The sequence below is a fragment of the Mus musculus genome, chromosome 1 (genome assembly GCF_000001635.26).
Source record: "Mus musculus strain C57BL/6J chromosome 1, GRCm38.p6 C57BL/6J".
Classification (NCBI taxonomy): Eukaryota; Metazoa; Chordata; class Mammalia; order Rodentia; family Muridae; genus Mus; species Mus musculus.
Window position 1 is genome coordinate 153,651,859 of NC_000067.6, and position 16,854 is coordinate 153,668,712.

Here is a 16,854-nt window from a genome sequence, read left to right on the forward strand (position 1 = left end):
TTTGAACACCTTGCTCATTTATGTGTGAACCGGCCGCCTGAATCTCTGTCCCTTCCTCCAGTCATCTGGCACAGCAAGGATATCTATTCCCTCAACATCACCCATAGCACATAGTAGACTCATAACCGTGGCATGATATATTGACCTGACTGTGCTGAAATGGAGCAACATTTTAGGTAGCAGCAGAGGGATGATATGAGCATCTATCGGAGACGGGAGTCTGACAGGTCATGGGGCTTGGTGTCTACAGTCAGTGCTAGTCACATCCTTTGGAGAGAGGCTTGACTGAGGAGGGAAGGATGGTTCCCTGGACATCGGAATCAGTCACATGTTTATCCTCTGCAGACCATCATCTCCCTCCCAAGAAGGCCGTTGTTTGGGGTCTCTCTATCCTTCATTAGCTGTGCTTGATGGTGCGTACCCCAGTCACAGCTTCCTTTGGTCTCTTCTCTCTTCCACTGTTTGTGTGCTCCTGGTCACCTTCTCTGTCTGGCCATGGTTGTAAACAGAACCAGTGACTGTCAGCCCGTGGCTGGTGCCATGAACCCATCGAATGAATGGACACACTCTAGAATCCTGCGAAGGGCCCCCATGTCTGATGCTTAGCTAGCCAGAAGGCTGTGTTCCTACCTCAGTGGAACTGTACAGACAGAAGCATCAAATGGCATGTTCGCTCTACTCTTCTGAACATCTTTTTTTGATCCTGTTCTTGACAACACAGACCCCTGGTAACCCATTGTGCATGTGGCCGAGGGAGCAGTCTGGCTTGCCTCTGCACAGGGTGACAAAGGACACTGACCATTTGCTGTCTAGTTCCCATCCATGTCTATTATTTTCCTCATCTTTGAGAAAGTTGGAGCTGTGCTTGACACAAATTGCCTGGCCATTCTCAATCCTAAATCTAAATGGCTTTTTACTGAATGGGGAGGGACAACCTTGAAGCTGGACCAGGAATGTGGGACCGTGTTTCTCCCTTCCCTATGTCACCAAGCCAACGCTCCTGCCTTGGTGTGGTCAGTGGAAAGCAGATCTCACCCAGGTTGATGACCGCAGTCACACCCTTATGCTCTCTGTTCTTGGCTGAACTTCGCAGAGCCACCAGCCGCTCCGGAGGTAGCGCTTGGATTCAAGCCGTCAGCAGAGAGCCACACAGACATTGCCATCCCGTTGGAGCCTGCGGTCCTCCCCCAACTGCGTGGCTGCGCATCATCTGTCAGAGTGCCCCTCTCCCCTCCCTCTGCCTCCCCGCTCCCTCCCCTGCGCTCGCTAGCTCTTTCCCTTTTCATGAGATGCAAAGTCCGGCGCAGAGCAGAGCCCTCCAGAGCAGCATGGTGCAGGAGCTCTTCTAGGGGCCCGAGGTGAGGCGGCCACGCTCCACTACCCTCACCCATGTACCAGGAGAGGGCCGACTCTGTCACTCAGGGTTTCACCGAGCCATGCACTGCTGTTGCCGGCACCAGCCACATCTTTCCAGCTGCGCTGCCCACCGCCAGGCAGGTAAGATGAGAATGCCTGTTTCTTGCAGGGTCTGGATGGATCCCTGGGCCGGCCCGCTGAGGCTTACTGGGAGAAGCAGGACAGACAACAGAGAGCAGAAAGGCACGTCCTCCTCTCATAATCTCCACTTATTTTCTCTCAGAGCTGCTCGGAGCAGGGAGGGCAAGCCCTGTTACCCTGATCCTAGTAAGGATGCAGGAATAGCATTTCTTTCTAGTTAGTGGAGGGTTCTTTCTTTCCTTTCCTTTTTTTTTTCCTATCTGCCTCAGCCTCAACTCCTCAGGACCCCCAAAGTCTGCTTTCTGTCAAACAAGGATCCTGTTTCTGGCCTCAGATTTCTTGGCGGGGAGGGGGTGTCCCTGAAAATATTGTCAGTTGATGTCTGCACGGTGCCACGGGTTTCTTATATTTATTTCCATTCAGCTCAGCTGTTGTTTGGAACAGGGGTCGCTTGCACAGCAGCCTGGCTGCACATAGCATCTGTCTTGTTTCTAGTCAGCCAAGCAGGTCAGCTCTGCTGGTGACTAACACTTAGTGACACATTCCGATGCAAAAGGACTCACAATGACAGTGAACTGGAGGGAGATTAAAATGAATCCAGGGGTGGGGGTGCCAGTTCCTAAGTGGCAAGTTAGGGGCACACATACCAGCAACAGGAGGTGATGGCTCCCTGGCATGGTAGCTGCTGATTTTTTTTTGCTGGGGGGGGGGGAGACAGAAATGGGGGGTGTCATGTTGGGGGAAGGAGGTTGTTGGTTTTTCTTGCTGTGTTAGAACGACTTAACATCCACCTATTGTCTGGCCATATACTGAAGAGTGGGCTTTCAGGTTCTGGTGTGTTCTGTCTGACTTTGTGAGGGAGGCTTCCAGCTGCAGAAATGCCATGAAGCTTAACCTAGCCTGCAACTTGACTTAAGTTGGGGGCCACTTGTTCTTACAGATTTGGAAACCTTTAGGGTTTTCTCAGAGGATACAGGGGCGGGGGAGCATAACCTCTATTTCCAAAGTTGGATCAGCGATTCGGAAAAGCTAAACCTCTGAAAACAGGCGACGTGGGATTGTGCCCAAGGCAGCTATTATTATCCTTTTGGAAATCACCACAGCCCATGCCCATCCATGTAGTCTAGTCTTCGCTAGCTGTGTCTCTCCGCTTACTCTCGGAGTAGGCTACCTTGTGTCAGGGTTGGGGCTAGGTGGGAGTCAGGTGACTGGGGAATATGCTTTCAATGGCCTATATCTCAGTACTGCCAGGCCAACGCCAGTGCTCCTGGCTATCAGACCCTTTCAGCTTTATCTTATTCCTATTATTATTATTATTTAATGAAGTGCCCGCATTAACTACTTTCCTGTTGCTGTGATAAAATACCTGACAAAGGCAACTTGAAGGAGGGCGTATACTGGCTCACAGTATGAGGGTGCAGCCCATCATGGTGAGGAAGCCATGACTGCAGGAATATGAAGCCTCTGGTCACATTGTTTCTGCAGTAGACAGCAGAGAGAGATGGATGTGGGTGGTCAACTCCATAGCTCCTTTTTATTCTGTCTGGGATACCAGCCCATACAATGTTGCCACCCACAGAGTGTGGTTTTCTGCCTCAATTAACAGGATGCAGACATGCCCAGAGGTTTATCTCTTAGGTGATTTTAGATCTTGTCAAGTTGACGATATTATCCATCGCCATGACCAGCAACACAAAAGGAGTTTGAAAATATACGCAGATTCGGTTCAGTAAACCACCTGCTAATGGTGGCAGAGTCTTTCTCTCACGGCTCAGTGACCCCTGGGATGGGTCCTTAGCCACAATAGCTGTGTTATGAATGCCAGGCACTCGTCACAGACCCCCGAGAGTGTGGCTGGCTGGCTAAGCAGAACATGTTTTATGAAATCCCTTCTTCCTAAAACCGTGATCTCAATGAGGACGCAACAGGTAGAGGTGCAAAGAATGTGCTGGCAGGGTAGAAAAGGTTCTGGTGACGCTGGATTGCTGGCTTCCTAGTGTCATTAGCTAATTTCCTGGGGCCCTTTACCCAGAGTCACTGGGCAGCTTCACTTCGGTCATCTGGAAAATGGGAACAATTGCAAATGTCCAGTTATTTCTGAAAGTTTTGGTGAGAGTCAGCTAAAAGGGATGAGACAAAATAGCCTCCTGGGATGAAGATGTCCCAAGATACTTTGCTCGGAACTTTCCCTTTGTCGTGAGGTTTAATGTCCAAGTTCTTGGGAGATAAGATGAGGCTCAGTGAGGTTAAAAACCACAATCAAGTTCGGCTGAGACGTGAACGCGCTTTCTAAGTCTCGATTGTGTTGCTCAAGTGAAAGGTCTGTGATGGATCATGGCCTTCCAGCTGCCAATATTTGTCCGGACTTTTGGGAATTGAAGCCAGGACCTCACTCACGCTGGTCCAACACTCTGCGTGAGTGAGCTACATCCCTGAAGGTGAAACATTTTTTTCACATGAATCTCATCACAGGCTCCCTGTACTGTAGTTTTTCATACTTTCTTCATCTAAACACCTATACCTCTGGAGATGCTGATAAGGCCCCATTGCTCCGCTGTATGGCTTGTAGGGAAGAGTTTCCACTATCCACAAATACCAGCCCTCTCCTCAGGGTCTTTGTCCATATTCTCTGCTGCAGTTTCCAATAAGAGTCTTCTGAAGTTTTCAGTAGGAGGTTCTAAGTGGAAGAGTGTCTTGGAAAAGCTCAGAGGCTTCAGGTAGACACCTAGCCAAGGCTTCGTCTGTCAAGGCAAAGGGTCAGTGAGAATTTGATTAACAGCTCTGTACATCAAGGTGCATCCACACAGCCCTCCTCCCACCCCCAGAGCCATCAGTGATGCGAGCTGGGCATGTATCTTAGAGTGAGGCATCTGAAGGAGAACACTCATTTCCCAGAGGACTCTGGATTCAAGAGCATACGAAGAGGGTGACCCGTCAGCAGGGCCCCAGTCTGCACAGCACTATTTCCTGTGGCTACAGCTGTGGCATACCTCCGTATCATAGTCCAGGCTCTGGCAGCTGTAGATTTTCTCCTCTGCTGATCCAAGTGGCTGCCTAGGATGATACTTGAAGGGAAGACAGAAAGCCATTGCCTGAAGCAGATAAAATAGAGCGTTTGAAAGTCTCACTCACTCTCTCTCTCTCTCTCTCTCTCTCTCTCTCTCTCTCTCTGTGTGTGTGTGTGTGTGTGTGTGTGTGTGTGTATGTTAAAGCTGCTTCTGCCCTCAGCTATGGACCTTGAAGAAAAATGGGGAGGCTTTTGTGACTGTCTATAAGGGAAAGAAATTGACAACCTAGCACTGATAGATAGGAAGACGGAGTCACGTGTCGACTGTGGCAGTGCCTCCTGCCCTTAGGCCTTGGAAGCCAGGTCCCCCTTTTCCTCATCTCTGGTCCCACTGCCCTTTCAGCTTCCATAGCCTCCACTTCTATTTCCATCTTGGCCCCTGCCTTGTCTGACTGATGCTTATCGTGGGGCTCCATGTTTTCTTGAGAAGGAGTAATTGGCAATCCATGTCTGCTTTGACATTTCCATGAATTCCTGTACAATGACATAGGGAGTAGGCTTTGCCTTCGTATTTAATTTCATAGATTTATAAAGGGTGGGGTGGGGTGGAGGAGATCCTAAGGAAAGGCAAACCCGTCGTGAATAGGTAGAACCAGAGCCAGAACCCACTATTTGTGCTGGCATTTATTTCTGGCATCACTGATGCCAGAAAGCCCGTGGCATTTTCATGACTCCATGTTGGTCAGCATCCGCTCCAGGCCAAGACATGGTCTACTTGCTTTACTGTTCACCAGCTCAAGGTATTCTGACACTGTAGCATTTTCTTAGTTTCAGGTGCCGTGGTAAGCGCGAGGGACATGCAGGTGGAAATGTCTTTTGCCTATGCAATGTGCATAGGTAACACAATGCATGCCACTTTGCTTGTCACAAAGAGGTCCTTAAGGTTTACTTGAATGGAGGAATAAATAAATAAATACATTCCTGTGTCCTTGGAGGAGAGAATTGAAGGTACCTTGCCCCTGTGTCTGGTAATGAGGTACTCCAATATTCCCAGAAGCCTCAAGGGTGTAGAGGATACTTGCTACACTGGGATGGGCAAGGGGGGCTTCCTGGTGTTCAGTTGGAAGGATGAATTGGGTTAGGCATGTCAAGAGAATTCTAAGCAGATGGACTGGAACAAAGAAGGAGTAGGGGCAAGAGCCCTGGGCGGAGAGGGTGAGCATTGTGGGGGTGATGGAGCTCGAAGCTCAAGCAGGGAGAGCGATGGACCAGCTAGCTCGAAAGGGAGGCAAGACCCAGGTCTGAGGGAGTTTGCTTATTAAGGTCTCAATTAAGCTTGAACTTTATGCTTAAGCTATGGAGGTTTATAAGCTGCGAGGAGAAAGGAGCCTAATCATATTTGGGACTTAAACATATGATTATGGCTATAAAATGGAGCTGAGTTTAAGGCCACAGTCTGGGCTGCAGAGAACAGATGCCGTGAGGAAATCATCTGGGACCACGAGGAATGAGTCAGGGTAGTGGGGGTAAGGATGCGAGGCAGGAGATAGAGTTGAAAACCATGAGGACATTTAATCAGCATGATTTGATAATTGGTTAAAAGCCGGGGACCAAAAGAAAAGGTGTGGCCTCCAACTGCTTCTCTATTGGTGGCTTGAATCACTCAGTAGATTACTCAAACAAACAAACAAACAAACAAAAACAAAATTTGCCAATGCCAGAGCGAGCCAGGGGAGTCAGGGGGAGCCAGGGGGAGCCAGGGGGAGCCAGGGGGAGCCAGAGGGAGCCAGAGGGAGCCAGAGGGAGCCAGAGGGAGCCAAGGGTCAGAGGGGGTGGTAGGTAACATAGGTCAGGAAAGGGGATGTGATATGCTTGGGCTGTAGGTGTGTATTTGTATTTGATGTGCCTGTGGGCTATCACAGGACTGTGTCTGGCAATCCATAGGTTAGAGGAATCTACATGACTGGGAAAGGCATCAGAGTTGGAGTCCACCCAAAGTCACCAAAGGTGAGATTACTCCAGGAGCATGCAGTAGCAGCAGGGCAGAGAGTCAAGGTTAGAAAGGAAGCATTTATAGGATGGGCAGAGGAGGAGCCAGCCAAGAGCCAAGGAGACGGGCTGCCCTCAGATCATTAAATATCTAATCAGTGCTCACATTTTTTCTAATTGCCTCATCAAATTTTAATCATTTTTGTCTGAAACTGGAACATGATATAAGGTTTGTGTATTGCATTAAGGAAAAAAAAAACCATTGAAAATCATTGTCCAAGAGATGGGACTGACTGTGTAACCAAGTCTCCAAATTTTGGGTCATTTTCTCAGTGTTGCAAGTTTCAGGAGCCCCAAGGAGCATCTACAGACTTAGATACCAAATCCTCTGTGGTCCAGTTTTAAAATTCCTTTCTAGACACATTTAGAAAGGGGAGTACAGAGAAAAAAAAAAGGATGGAAAGAAGAAAATCCTGTGGTGAGTAGCTAGGAGGCAAATGGAGGCCCAAGAGGGACAAAAAAAGGATCAAGAAAGGCAGCAAAGACAAGAGGCTCTTAAAACCTCAGGAATGCATTGTCTTAGACATTTTGTATTGCCTTGGTGAGCAAGTGGTAAAAAAGAAAGTCTTTAAATAATAACATTCTACTCCAGCACCTTTCCCCAAATAGCTTATTAAATAGCTGAGCAGACACCATCCAGGTGCTGCCTCTGTGTCAAGCAGGGAAGTAGTAGGAACCTAATTTCCATTTACAGTCTGCAAAGCGCTGTTGACAAAGCTGACAATAACACAAAGGTGCCTCACAGTTAAGGGCCACTTGCTACCTGTCAGGCATTGTGGGAAACACCCTATGCTATTACCCCACTTAACCCGGCTAACAAGCCCGGGACATTGGCGTGGTTGTTGTCTTTATTATGTCTCACAGTGATTATGACATCCAGAATGAATGGCTTGCCCACAGTCATAAGCCTGGAAAGCATTTCTTCTGTAAATCCACTGGTCTTTCGCTCTGTTCTATAGTCTCCACTGGATTAATGCTCTCTCTCTCTCTCTCCCTCTCTCTCTCTCTCTCTCTCTCCTTCCCTCTCTCTCTCTCTCTCTCTCTCTCTCTCTCTCTCTCTCTCTTTGGTATATACTTGCTCACTGGCAAAATTCTATTTAAAGGAAAGCCACAGTCACCTCCAAATATAATAACAGAAGACTGTGTTCTGGAACTTACAAAGCAGCCATAGAATTTTTCAGTACACACACACACACACACTGGAAAGTAGACAGGGCAGGTGTGTTTATTTGAGTCTTATGATAAGAATTTTGGGACTATGGTGAGTAGTGTCACAAAGATGTCTTTAGGTCCTGGTCCTCTTGTCTTTCCGTCCCAAGGGCTGGTCATATGGGCAATACCACTATGTCTGGCTCAGGGAGAAAATTAAAGTTCAAGATTTCTTGGTCTTGTTAGTTGCCGGTCGATCGCAGTGCTAACGCAGGTCTTTAGTGTTGCAGAGCTAGTTAACAAGCGTGATGAACAATGACCCTTTGTTCTGTACTTGTGTGTGTGTTCCTGCAAACCGACTGCATGGGTGCTCAGCATTAGCTACCGACCTTCTCTCTGACCCTGTGACATCCCTTATGGGACTCCAGGAAGGTTATTACAAATTAAGTATCTGGATGCCTGACCTGATGGGCAGGAAACGGGACTGCTGGTGCTCAGAGGGGATGCTCGTGAGATGCATGCTTTCAATGTTGTTTTAAAGCAGAATTTTGGGTTAGGTGTCCTCTTTCTGTCCTGCCCTTCCCTGTGTCCTTCTGATCTCCATGGAAACCCCAAATCAATGTGGCATATGTTGATCCAGGTTTCTACTGTTACTAGGAAGCTGAGCGGTGGAAATTGCTTTTAAAAGATTTGTGGGAAGAGCCTGAGCACGCTGACCAGAATTCAAATCTGATATCCAAATGACTTTTATTGAAAGCTTTGGAAACGGTGCTGTCCTAGGTGGCATGTTGATTAAACAAACACACAGCAGGCATTTGGCAATGAACCTCTTCTGCTGTGGCTTTTAAAAAATATTATAGTGCAGATTTTAATTCCTCTTATCTTCAATTTAATTATATTCCTGAGCCTGTGTGGCAATGCCAGGTGCCCCCTTCGCTCCTGATTAACTCTGCCCTGCACAGAGTGGGCTGTTGGAATCGTTTATAAAAGCCTACACTACTGTCCTCCGAAGTTATCAGCATTCTGCTGACTTCAGTCCTGACCAGGAGACTGCAGAAGTCTCAGCACATTTCTGCCATAAGGAAGACTTGGTGATTCTTCTTTGCTTTTCCTTTTCTCAAAAATTCATAATAAGAGCTGACACTTGTCACCAACCTAGATATCCAGAGTTTGATTTCTGGGACCGACGTGGAGGAAGGCAAGAACTAACTTGTGCAAATTGCCCTCTGACCTCCACATATGTACACAGCAACTCCCACCCCCAATAAATGAATAAAATAAAATTTAAAAGAACTCATAAATGACAGCCATTGAATTAAGCACCTACACTGTATGAAGCAAAGAGAGTCAGCTGTAGAGGTTCTCATCTTGGAGTGGGAATGTATTTGGGAGACTTGGAAACCTCACATGAAATGAATGAACTAGACTGTGGTTCAGGCTGTCAGTCTCATACAGCAAGGTGGTGGGATAGAGGGGCTCCTCTAATTGGAATCATTCTGAAAGAGCTCGGAAAGGGAGCTTTTATCTCAGAGGTAAAGGGATTGGCAAAGGAGCCCGGAGCTGAGAGGCAGATACAGGGTAGACAATCCCGAGCGGAGGGAGCAGGTGCAGGGGCGTGTATGTATGTATTTGAGAGAGCAATAAAACCAGACAGAGAAGCAAGACCAGCTTATTGTCAGGCAAATAGAGGAGCTGCAACGGAGCCCATCAAAGATTATTATACAGATGATCTGCTATGGCGTCTGTTCAGTGGGTAACTGAGGTTTGCGGGTGGGCGGGCAGGGGGTGGGGGGAGTGGGGCAGGGAGATCCGTGCTGGGAGCTGAATAACCTCTGTGCCAATGGATGGGAGGGGGGATGGCGCTAAGGAATAACTCAGAAACACAATGATCAGATTGAAACACCGATTTAGCAAGAGGAATGAAGGAGATGCCAGAAATATCTGCACTTGTTACCCCAGGGGTGAAGGTACAGTGACGTCATGGGCAAACAGAGGGAGCCCTGCGGGAAGAAGGGGAGGGCCAAGAGCAAGGTTGCTGGGGATACCTGAAGCCTGAGGGCCCGAGGTGCCTGGGGCTGTGCAGCAGAGCCCTGTTCCTGCAGCCCTCATTTCAGAGAGGTGCTGACTGGCCTGTGCCCTGGAAAGGGGTTTGGGGGAACGGGGAGGGAGGCATAGTGCTGTAGAAGGAAAAGAGCAGAGGGGAGGTTGCGTCATCCATGGAACCAGATCAGGGCTGGCCATTGCTGCTTTCCTGGGAAATATAGAACTTGAGGAGCCAGTCTTCAGCCAGGATGTCAGGAGCAGTAGTCACGGGCCATGGCTTTAAGCCAGGGGAACCCAGCGTCCAAGTGGGTGAATTCTGGCCTCCTAGAGCTGTAAAATCCTGTTCTTCTAACTCTGTCATCCAGGAAAAGCCCTTGTAGTGAGTTTAACTTTGGAGCCAGCTTAATGTTTACCCTGGAGAGTTTGTTGTTGTCTTGAGACAGGGTCTCCCTCTGTAACCCAGGCTGGCCTCAATCTTGTGGCTCTGTCTCAGCCTCCCCAGTGCTGAAGCGACATCTCATGCCCCTCAGAAGTTCCTCACACACACTAGCTCTTTGGAAGGTTGTGGTAGAGCCCTCCTGTAGACAAGGCTGCATTAGCGACTTCTTGGATTGGGTATTCTGTGTTCCACTGTCAGGGCTTAGGAATGTGTCTGTAGAAACTTCTGGACTAGTTTTGATTTTCTTCTTTCCCTCAAGCTTTCCATGTCCCTGGTCTCTTTCCCCTCCATCCTTTCTTTCCATTTTCTTAAAAACTTTATTAATTATGGTATCTTTCCCAGTTCATTTGACCTATTGACTGCATTCTTTTTCTAAGGCTAATTGAAGATTCTCATGCCTGGTTGGTTAGTATTGATCAGCTCCTGTCTCAGACCCAGGCCCATCTGCTGCGCCTCCCCCTCTCCCCAGTGCCTTTCCTTCCTGGGTATCAGACAACGGGAAACTCTGAGAAAGCTTTGCCTTGTATTAGCCCTGGTGGGGAAGAGTCAGCTAATGACGTCATCTTTGTGTTAGAGGGAGGGGCACGGAGGCACCAACTTAGACACCAGACATCAGCTCTGTTATTTACAAATGATTTGTCTTTGTTTTTCCACCTGTGAAAGGGGCTGATAAAAATGTTAGCTTTGTAAATTTGTTGGGAGAATGAAATTAACTCAAGTGCAGTGCCAGGGACAGTGTCTAGCACATACAAAATGATCCTTAAATATTAGCTCTGTGGACTCATCTTAAGGTGTAAACACATCCTAGGTGTCTTAGTTATCCATGGAATTTTTTTTCTTATCGTACAAAGCACCAGAAAAGGGTCTAGAAAATGAAAAATTCTTTTTCAGCTTAACTTTGAATTCTAGTTAGCATCATATTTCAAGACATTGCATTTGGTAACACGAAGTCGTCTTTGCCTCACAGAGGGATGGTGTGGACATGATTGGAGGGAGACAGTGAGTCACTGTGGGGGCAGCATCCAGATTTCTATTTCATGGTAGCATCAGGCAGTGAATGATTACAACACATTAATTTCACTGTCAGAACATGGGTCACACACCAATAGATTTGCCCAGAGACCGTGTCCCAGCATGACACAGGAGCAAAAGCTCCTCTGTCAGAGCCATAAGACAAATTTTGACCCTTGTGCTAAGACTGTGTACTGTTTCGCATTGAAGAAGGAATTTTATCACATCTGGCCTCAGCTTTCTCATCTGTGGTATGGGCTAGTAATCATCCCAAGTGGGTACATGGCATTGTTCTTTTTAAATGTTTTTTTTTTTAAGATTTATTTATTTATTTTATACATATGAGTACAACACCATTACTCTCTTCAGATACACCAGAAGAGGGCACCAGACCCCATTACAGATGGTTGTGAGCCACCATGTGGTTGCTGGGAATTGAACTCAGGACCTCTGGAAGAGCAGTCAGTGCTCTTAACCGCTGAGCCATCTCTCCAGCCCAGAATGTAAACTCTTCTTCCCCCGCCCCACATTCCCTTCTCCTGCTCACAGCCATAGTCATTACGGATGGTTTTGAGCCACCATGTGGTTGCTGGGAATTGAACTCAGGACCTCTAGAAGACCAGTCAGTGCTCTTAACCGCTGAGCCATCCCACCAGCAGGCACATGGCACTGTTGACTCACAATACATGAAAATATTTTATACTTGGTTGTAAAGGTGGATGTGGCTCAGGCTGTCCTTGATCTCCTGATCCTACTGCCTCAGCCTCGTGGGTGCTGTACCATCAACCTAGTTTTGCTTTAAATATTTTTAAAAGGTTAAATAAGCTGGACGTGATGGCAAGGCCTATAACCCTAGCTATTCAGGGGGCCAAGATAGAGGGATAGCAGTTTCAAAGCCTGTCTGAGCTACAGAGCGAGTTTAAAGTCAGCCTGGACAATTCAAGGAGATCCTGTCTGGAAAAAAAAAGAAAGGAAGAAAGGAAGAAAGGAAGAAAGGAAGAAAGGAAGAAAGGAAGAAAGGAAGAAAGGAAGAAAGAAAGAAAGAAAGAAAGAAAGAAAGGAAGAAAGAAAGAAAGAAAGAAAGGAAGGAAGGAAGAAAGAAAGGAAGGAAGGAAGGAAGGAAGAAAGAAAGAAAGGAAGAAAGAAAGGAAGAAAGAAAGAAAGGAAGGAAGGAAGGAAGGAAGGAAGGAAGGAAGGAAGGAAGGAAGGAAGGAAGACAGACAGGTAGAGGACCTGGAATATCTAAGGCCTTTGGTTCAATCCCTAGCAATGAACAACAGTAAGTCAAATAAACAGAATAGATTACTTTTATGATAAACCACTACTTTCTATGGAAATGTAGTCTCACTTCTGTTTTGAGAAATGATTTGCCACGAAGGCCAAGTGTATTTGGAGCTGGTTCCTGAACAGACCTGGGGACACCCTTAGAGACTCAGCATGTAAGGAGGAAGAGAAGGCTTTATTAGAATCCCTGGGTGTGCTAGGTTGCCACCAAGGGTCTCTGCATGGAGCTTGAGCTCTGGCATGTCTAGCACAGCTCCTAGGTGATGCCCAGACCACTGGTCTGGGTACCACTTCTGGAGAACTAGGACAAACAGGAAAAAAAATCTTCCTTTTGGAACAGAGGCAGGCAATGTGAAGGTCTATGTGGGTATAGAGGTTTGGAAATAAAATTGGGGAAAAAAAAGGAAAGGAAAGCGAGGAACATAGAGATGACGAGCAGATCGGGCAGAACAAAGGGAAAAGTCGCACTCTATCACGGGTGCAAGTGGGGGGAGTTGCTAGGTGATGGATGAGGGAGAGAGGTGAGTTTCTACTGTAGGAAAAACCAGGTGAGAGGCAGGAGTTCTCCTGGAAATCTGCACGTTCCAGGAGGGAGAGGAGGTGGAATTTTTTCATTAAGGAGTGGGGAATGGTGTGGTTGGTCCTGGTGGGGTGGGGTGGGTGGGGTGGGGTGGAAATAGGCTAAGAGAGAGGTTCCTCAGTAGAGTAAGGGGACAGCCAAGACTTGGCAGAGAGGGGTAATTTCAGGGCCGTGTGGTTTGGCTTGGGAGTGCAGTGCAATAGAATTGGGAGAAAGGGGGTGGAATTTAGATGTGCGACCTGCCCCGTAGCTTTCTCCCTCTCTGCATTTATCACATCACATCACACCCAGCAAGACAGGCCCCCTCCTCCTGGCTCATTAGGAGATTTGATTCGGCTTGGCTCCTGCTGTCAGCAGCTGTCTGGGGCAAGATCTTTCTGCTCCCTGCTCCTCAGTGCAGCCTCCAGCCTCTCAGCCTTCCAGCCAGCAGCAGAGCTCATTAGGAAAGTCCCCTTCCCTGGATTTTCAGCCACTTGGTGGCCTGAAAAGAGTTAATACCTACTCTTGGCTGGGGGGCAGAGCAGCTGCTGTGGGCTGGGAGAGAGACTTCTCCCTGAGCTGCAGCCAAAGGAGCTGCAGGTTAGTGAGGCCGAAAGGAGGAAGGCGCAGGATGCATGCCAGGTCAGCTCTGCTTGGGGGCATCTCCTGTGTCCTGCCAATGAGGATGGGCGTGCAGACTGTGCCTGGGAGCTGAGCCGCCGCCTGCTGGGTGTAGGCTGCTTCAGTATTTACTGGATGTGACAAGCAGAGAGAAGAGCTTTTGGGGCCGCTTGCTGCCTGGCTCAAGTGGTGGGAGGTGTGTTGTACGTGCATGCTTATGTATATGTGTGTGCATGCGCGAGCTTAGGTGTCCCTGCAAACATGCCTTCCACCTGCCAAGGATTTCACTGCTAAAAGAAATATCTACTCTTCCTTTAGAGCTCCTTAACCCGGAGGAGCAAGCATCTCTGACCATCTACCTGGCAAAGACCTGCAGGCCATGAGGACCAGTCAACGACAGTAAGTATTGGCTCTGCCTTTCTTCTTTTTTTTTTCTGGGATGTTGGAAAGCTGGTTGCATTATACATATTTAATTAATCTGCCTCTTCATGCATACTGATTGCTTTCTCCCTGCTGAGCTTAATTTCTCTTCCCTTCTTTATAAATCTTTGCCTTTTCCCCCTCTTATGCCCCTTCTCCACCTTGAATGACATCTTTTTCTACGCTGTCTGCTCCAGTCACTTGTGACTTGGTGCCTCCTTCTAAGGATATATGCACTATGGGGGAAAGGGGGTGGGTGGGTGACATGTCCATCTTTGAACTTCTCAGGCTTTGGGTAACCCTTTCTTTATCTGTCCCTCATAAGTCAGTCTAGGGCTAAGTGGGATAAGAGCCCTGAGGGTTCTGGATCCTGGAATAGACAAAGCAGCTGGGGCAATGTCCAGCTGGTTCTGATTTGTGAGTCCAAAGCTGACCTCACTTAAGGGGTGACTTGGGAGGTGCTGAAGTTGTGGGGTGTGTGTGTGGGGGAGTTGGAGAGGAGACAACTGGATAGCACCAGCAAGCTAGAGTGGGCTGAGAGCAGGAAAGGGAGGGAAGAGAGACAGGCAGGGACAGAGCCAGTAGTCCCCTGCCCTGAACGACCTTGCCTGTGGTGTATATGGGTTGTGACCTCTGGTCTGCTCAGCTACAGAAAAATGAAGGCCCCTGGCAAGATCTTCCCCCACCTCCCCTGGGGATATATTTTATAAACAAGAGGAAATGAGGCGTAGGTGCCCCAGACATGTTTTCTGGAGACCCTTAGAGCTGTAAAGGGCTTTGATGGCCTCACTTCTGGAAAGCAGGTGCAATCCCAGTTAGGACAATGATTAAGGAAATGTCCCCTGTCGTTAGAGAACGTGACCCAGGGGGATGAGCCTTTACACGAAGCCTGATTTTTGTTGTTGTTTTCTGTTTTCAGTGTTAATAAAGTCATCCTTCCATGTGGCTACTGATATAATTACTCTTAAAGTGATTTGTAAAAGTATTTGTGACCTGCTCAGGGTAACACCAAAACCATTTAAATGGTGCAGCCACGCAGGATTCTTATTTATCCAAATTAGGTTTCTTTTAAAATGGATTCTACGTTTGGTGGCAGGGTTCCCCAGGGGAACCTTTTATGGATAGGTAGGTAGCTCTTCCTATCAGCTGTCTTTTGTGGGAATAATGGTCTGAAACACTGTCAGTGACACCCATGGGAAGGAGAGGCTATAAGCCAATCATCCTTCAGCCTCCATACCCCCTTCCCCTATTCCCAAATCTTCCCTGTCTTAGGTCAAGAAGGCTCCCCCCTAAATCCCCCCACCCCCTTATGAGCTAGAGTGACTTGCATATTCATTTCTTCAGCTTGTGTCTGGGATCCCTGCCAAGGAGCATGCCCAGTGGTAAGGGTGTCTGATGCCTTCCCTCCAAGTCCCTTCAACCCCCCTCCTTGCTCCCCTTTTCTCAAACCCTGGCTCATTTCCACCTGGGACAGGTGTCCTTGGAGGGAGGTGGGAACCAGAGTAGCATCCAATCAGACTATTTTGGAACAAGTGCTGACCTCTCCTCCCTGGTCTCTTCCAGGCTGGTCACTTGGGCATCGGTCTAGCGAGAGAAAGAGAACAGTAATTTTTGGGTTGCAGGCCCATGCCTCCCTAAGGGTACATGTCCCAATTTTGGTTAATGGCCAGTGGTTGGGGAAGTAGGAACTTCCGACCAACAGTCTGCAATGTGAGGCCACCTGGCATCTGTTCCTGTCAGTCTTGGATCGGCTGCCCTTGCTAAGCATGAGCTGACATTTGTGGGGGCTGTGGGAAGTGCTCAGATGGTGGAGAGCCGTTGGAAAGGTGTATCTTGCAGACAGATGTGAGGGGGTGAACCCTCTTACAGCAGACTCTTTGATTTTAGGTGAGAGGACGTGAGAGGGTAAATCCCTGCACCCAGCAGTATTATTTCCAACCCTGCCGTCCCTGCAAACCAGCCCAAGGGGTAACCGTAAGCGGATGCCTGTATGGCTGCCTTACTGATGCCACGCAGGTAATGAACTGATGACCTGTCTCCTTGTCCCTGCCCCTCTCTTCTTTGCTCCACCTTCTGGTCTCTCAGCTCTCCTGCTCTAAAGCTCTCCCTGGTCCTCTTGGACTAGTTCTGCTGGGCCTCCAGTGTGTGCACTGTGCTTTTCTTGCCTTTGTGCTTCTTACAAAGTTATAGCCTTGCAAGTCAGACCTGTGTCAGCCCCATGCCCTCCTGGTGATTTGGTAGAATCTCTTGGTGGTGGCTTTTGGGGTAGGATTAGGGGCTGTGCATGAATGTGTATGAAACTTTGTGAGTTACTAGGACAGGGGTTTGTAGAGAAAGATGAGGAAATGTACTCCCTCTTTTTTCCTTTCCTTTTTTCTTTCCTTCTCCCTTTATCCATTCCTTCCTTCTTCCTTCTCTCTCCTTCCCTTCCTTCCTTCTGTTCTGGCTTGCTTGCTCGATTCCTTCCTTTCTTCCTCTCTCCCTCTTCTTCCTTCCTCCCTCCCTTCTTCCCTTCCTTCCTCTCTCCCTCTTCTTCCTTCCTCCCTCCCTTCTTCCCTTCCTCCCTTCCTCCTTCTCTCTCTCCATTTCTCCCTCTTCTTCCTTCCTCCCTCCCTTCCTCCCTCCCTTCCTACCTTCCTTCTTTCCTTCCTTCCTTCCTCTCTCCCTCTTCTTCCTTCCTCTCTCCCTCCTTCCCTTCCTCCCTCCCTTCCTCCCTTTCTTCCTAACTCCCTTCCTCCCTCCTTTCCTCCCTTCCTCCCTTCCTCCCTTCCTCCC

The 16,854-nt window shown here is 48.3% G+C and overlaps 1 protein-coding gene across 15 annotated transcripts in view; it reads left to right on the top strand.

The window, feature by feature from the left end:
- The first annotated feature begins 1,100 nt into the window (after window positions 1-1,100).
- Window positions 1,101-16,854, top strand: part of Rgs8 (regulator of G-protein signaling 8) — a 44,711-nt gene continuing 28,957 nt past the window's right edge. The window contains exons 1-3 of one of the 15 annotated variants that reach the window (NM_026380.3): window positions 1,179-1,497; window positions 13,978-14,058; window positions 15,967-16,095. In NM_026380.3, coding sequence (NP_080656.2) covers window positions 16,070-16,095 — 26 coding nt within the window. In that variant the 5' untranslated portion in view covers window positions 1,179-1,497; window positions 13,978-14,058; window positions 15,967-16,069. Of the gene's footprint in view, window positions 1,498-9,227; window positions 9,456-9,576; window positions 9,670-13,388; window positions 13,856-13,977; window positions 14,059-15,966; window positions 16,096-16,854 lie in introns of those variants that run through there. The other 14 variants (XM_006529821.3, XM_030242505.1, XM_030242507.1 and 11 more) reach the window with 14 other exon arrangements.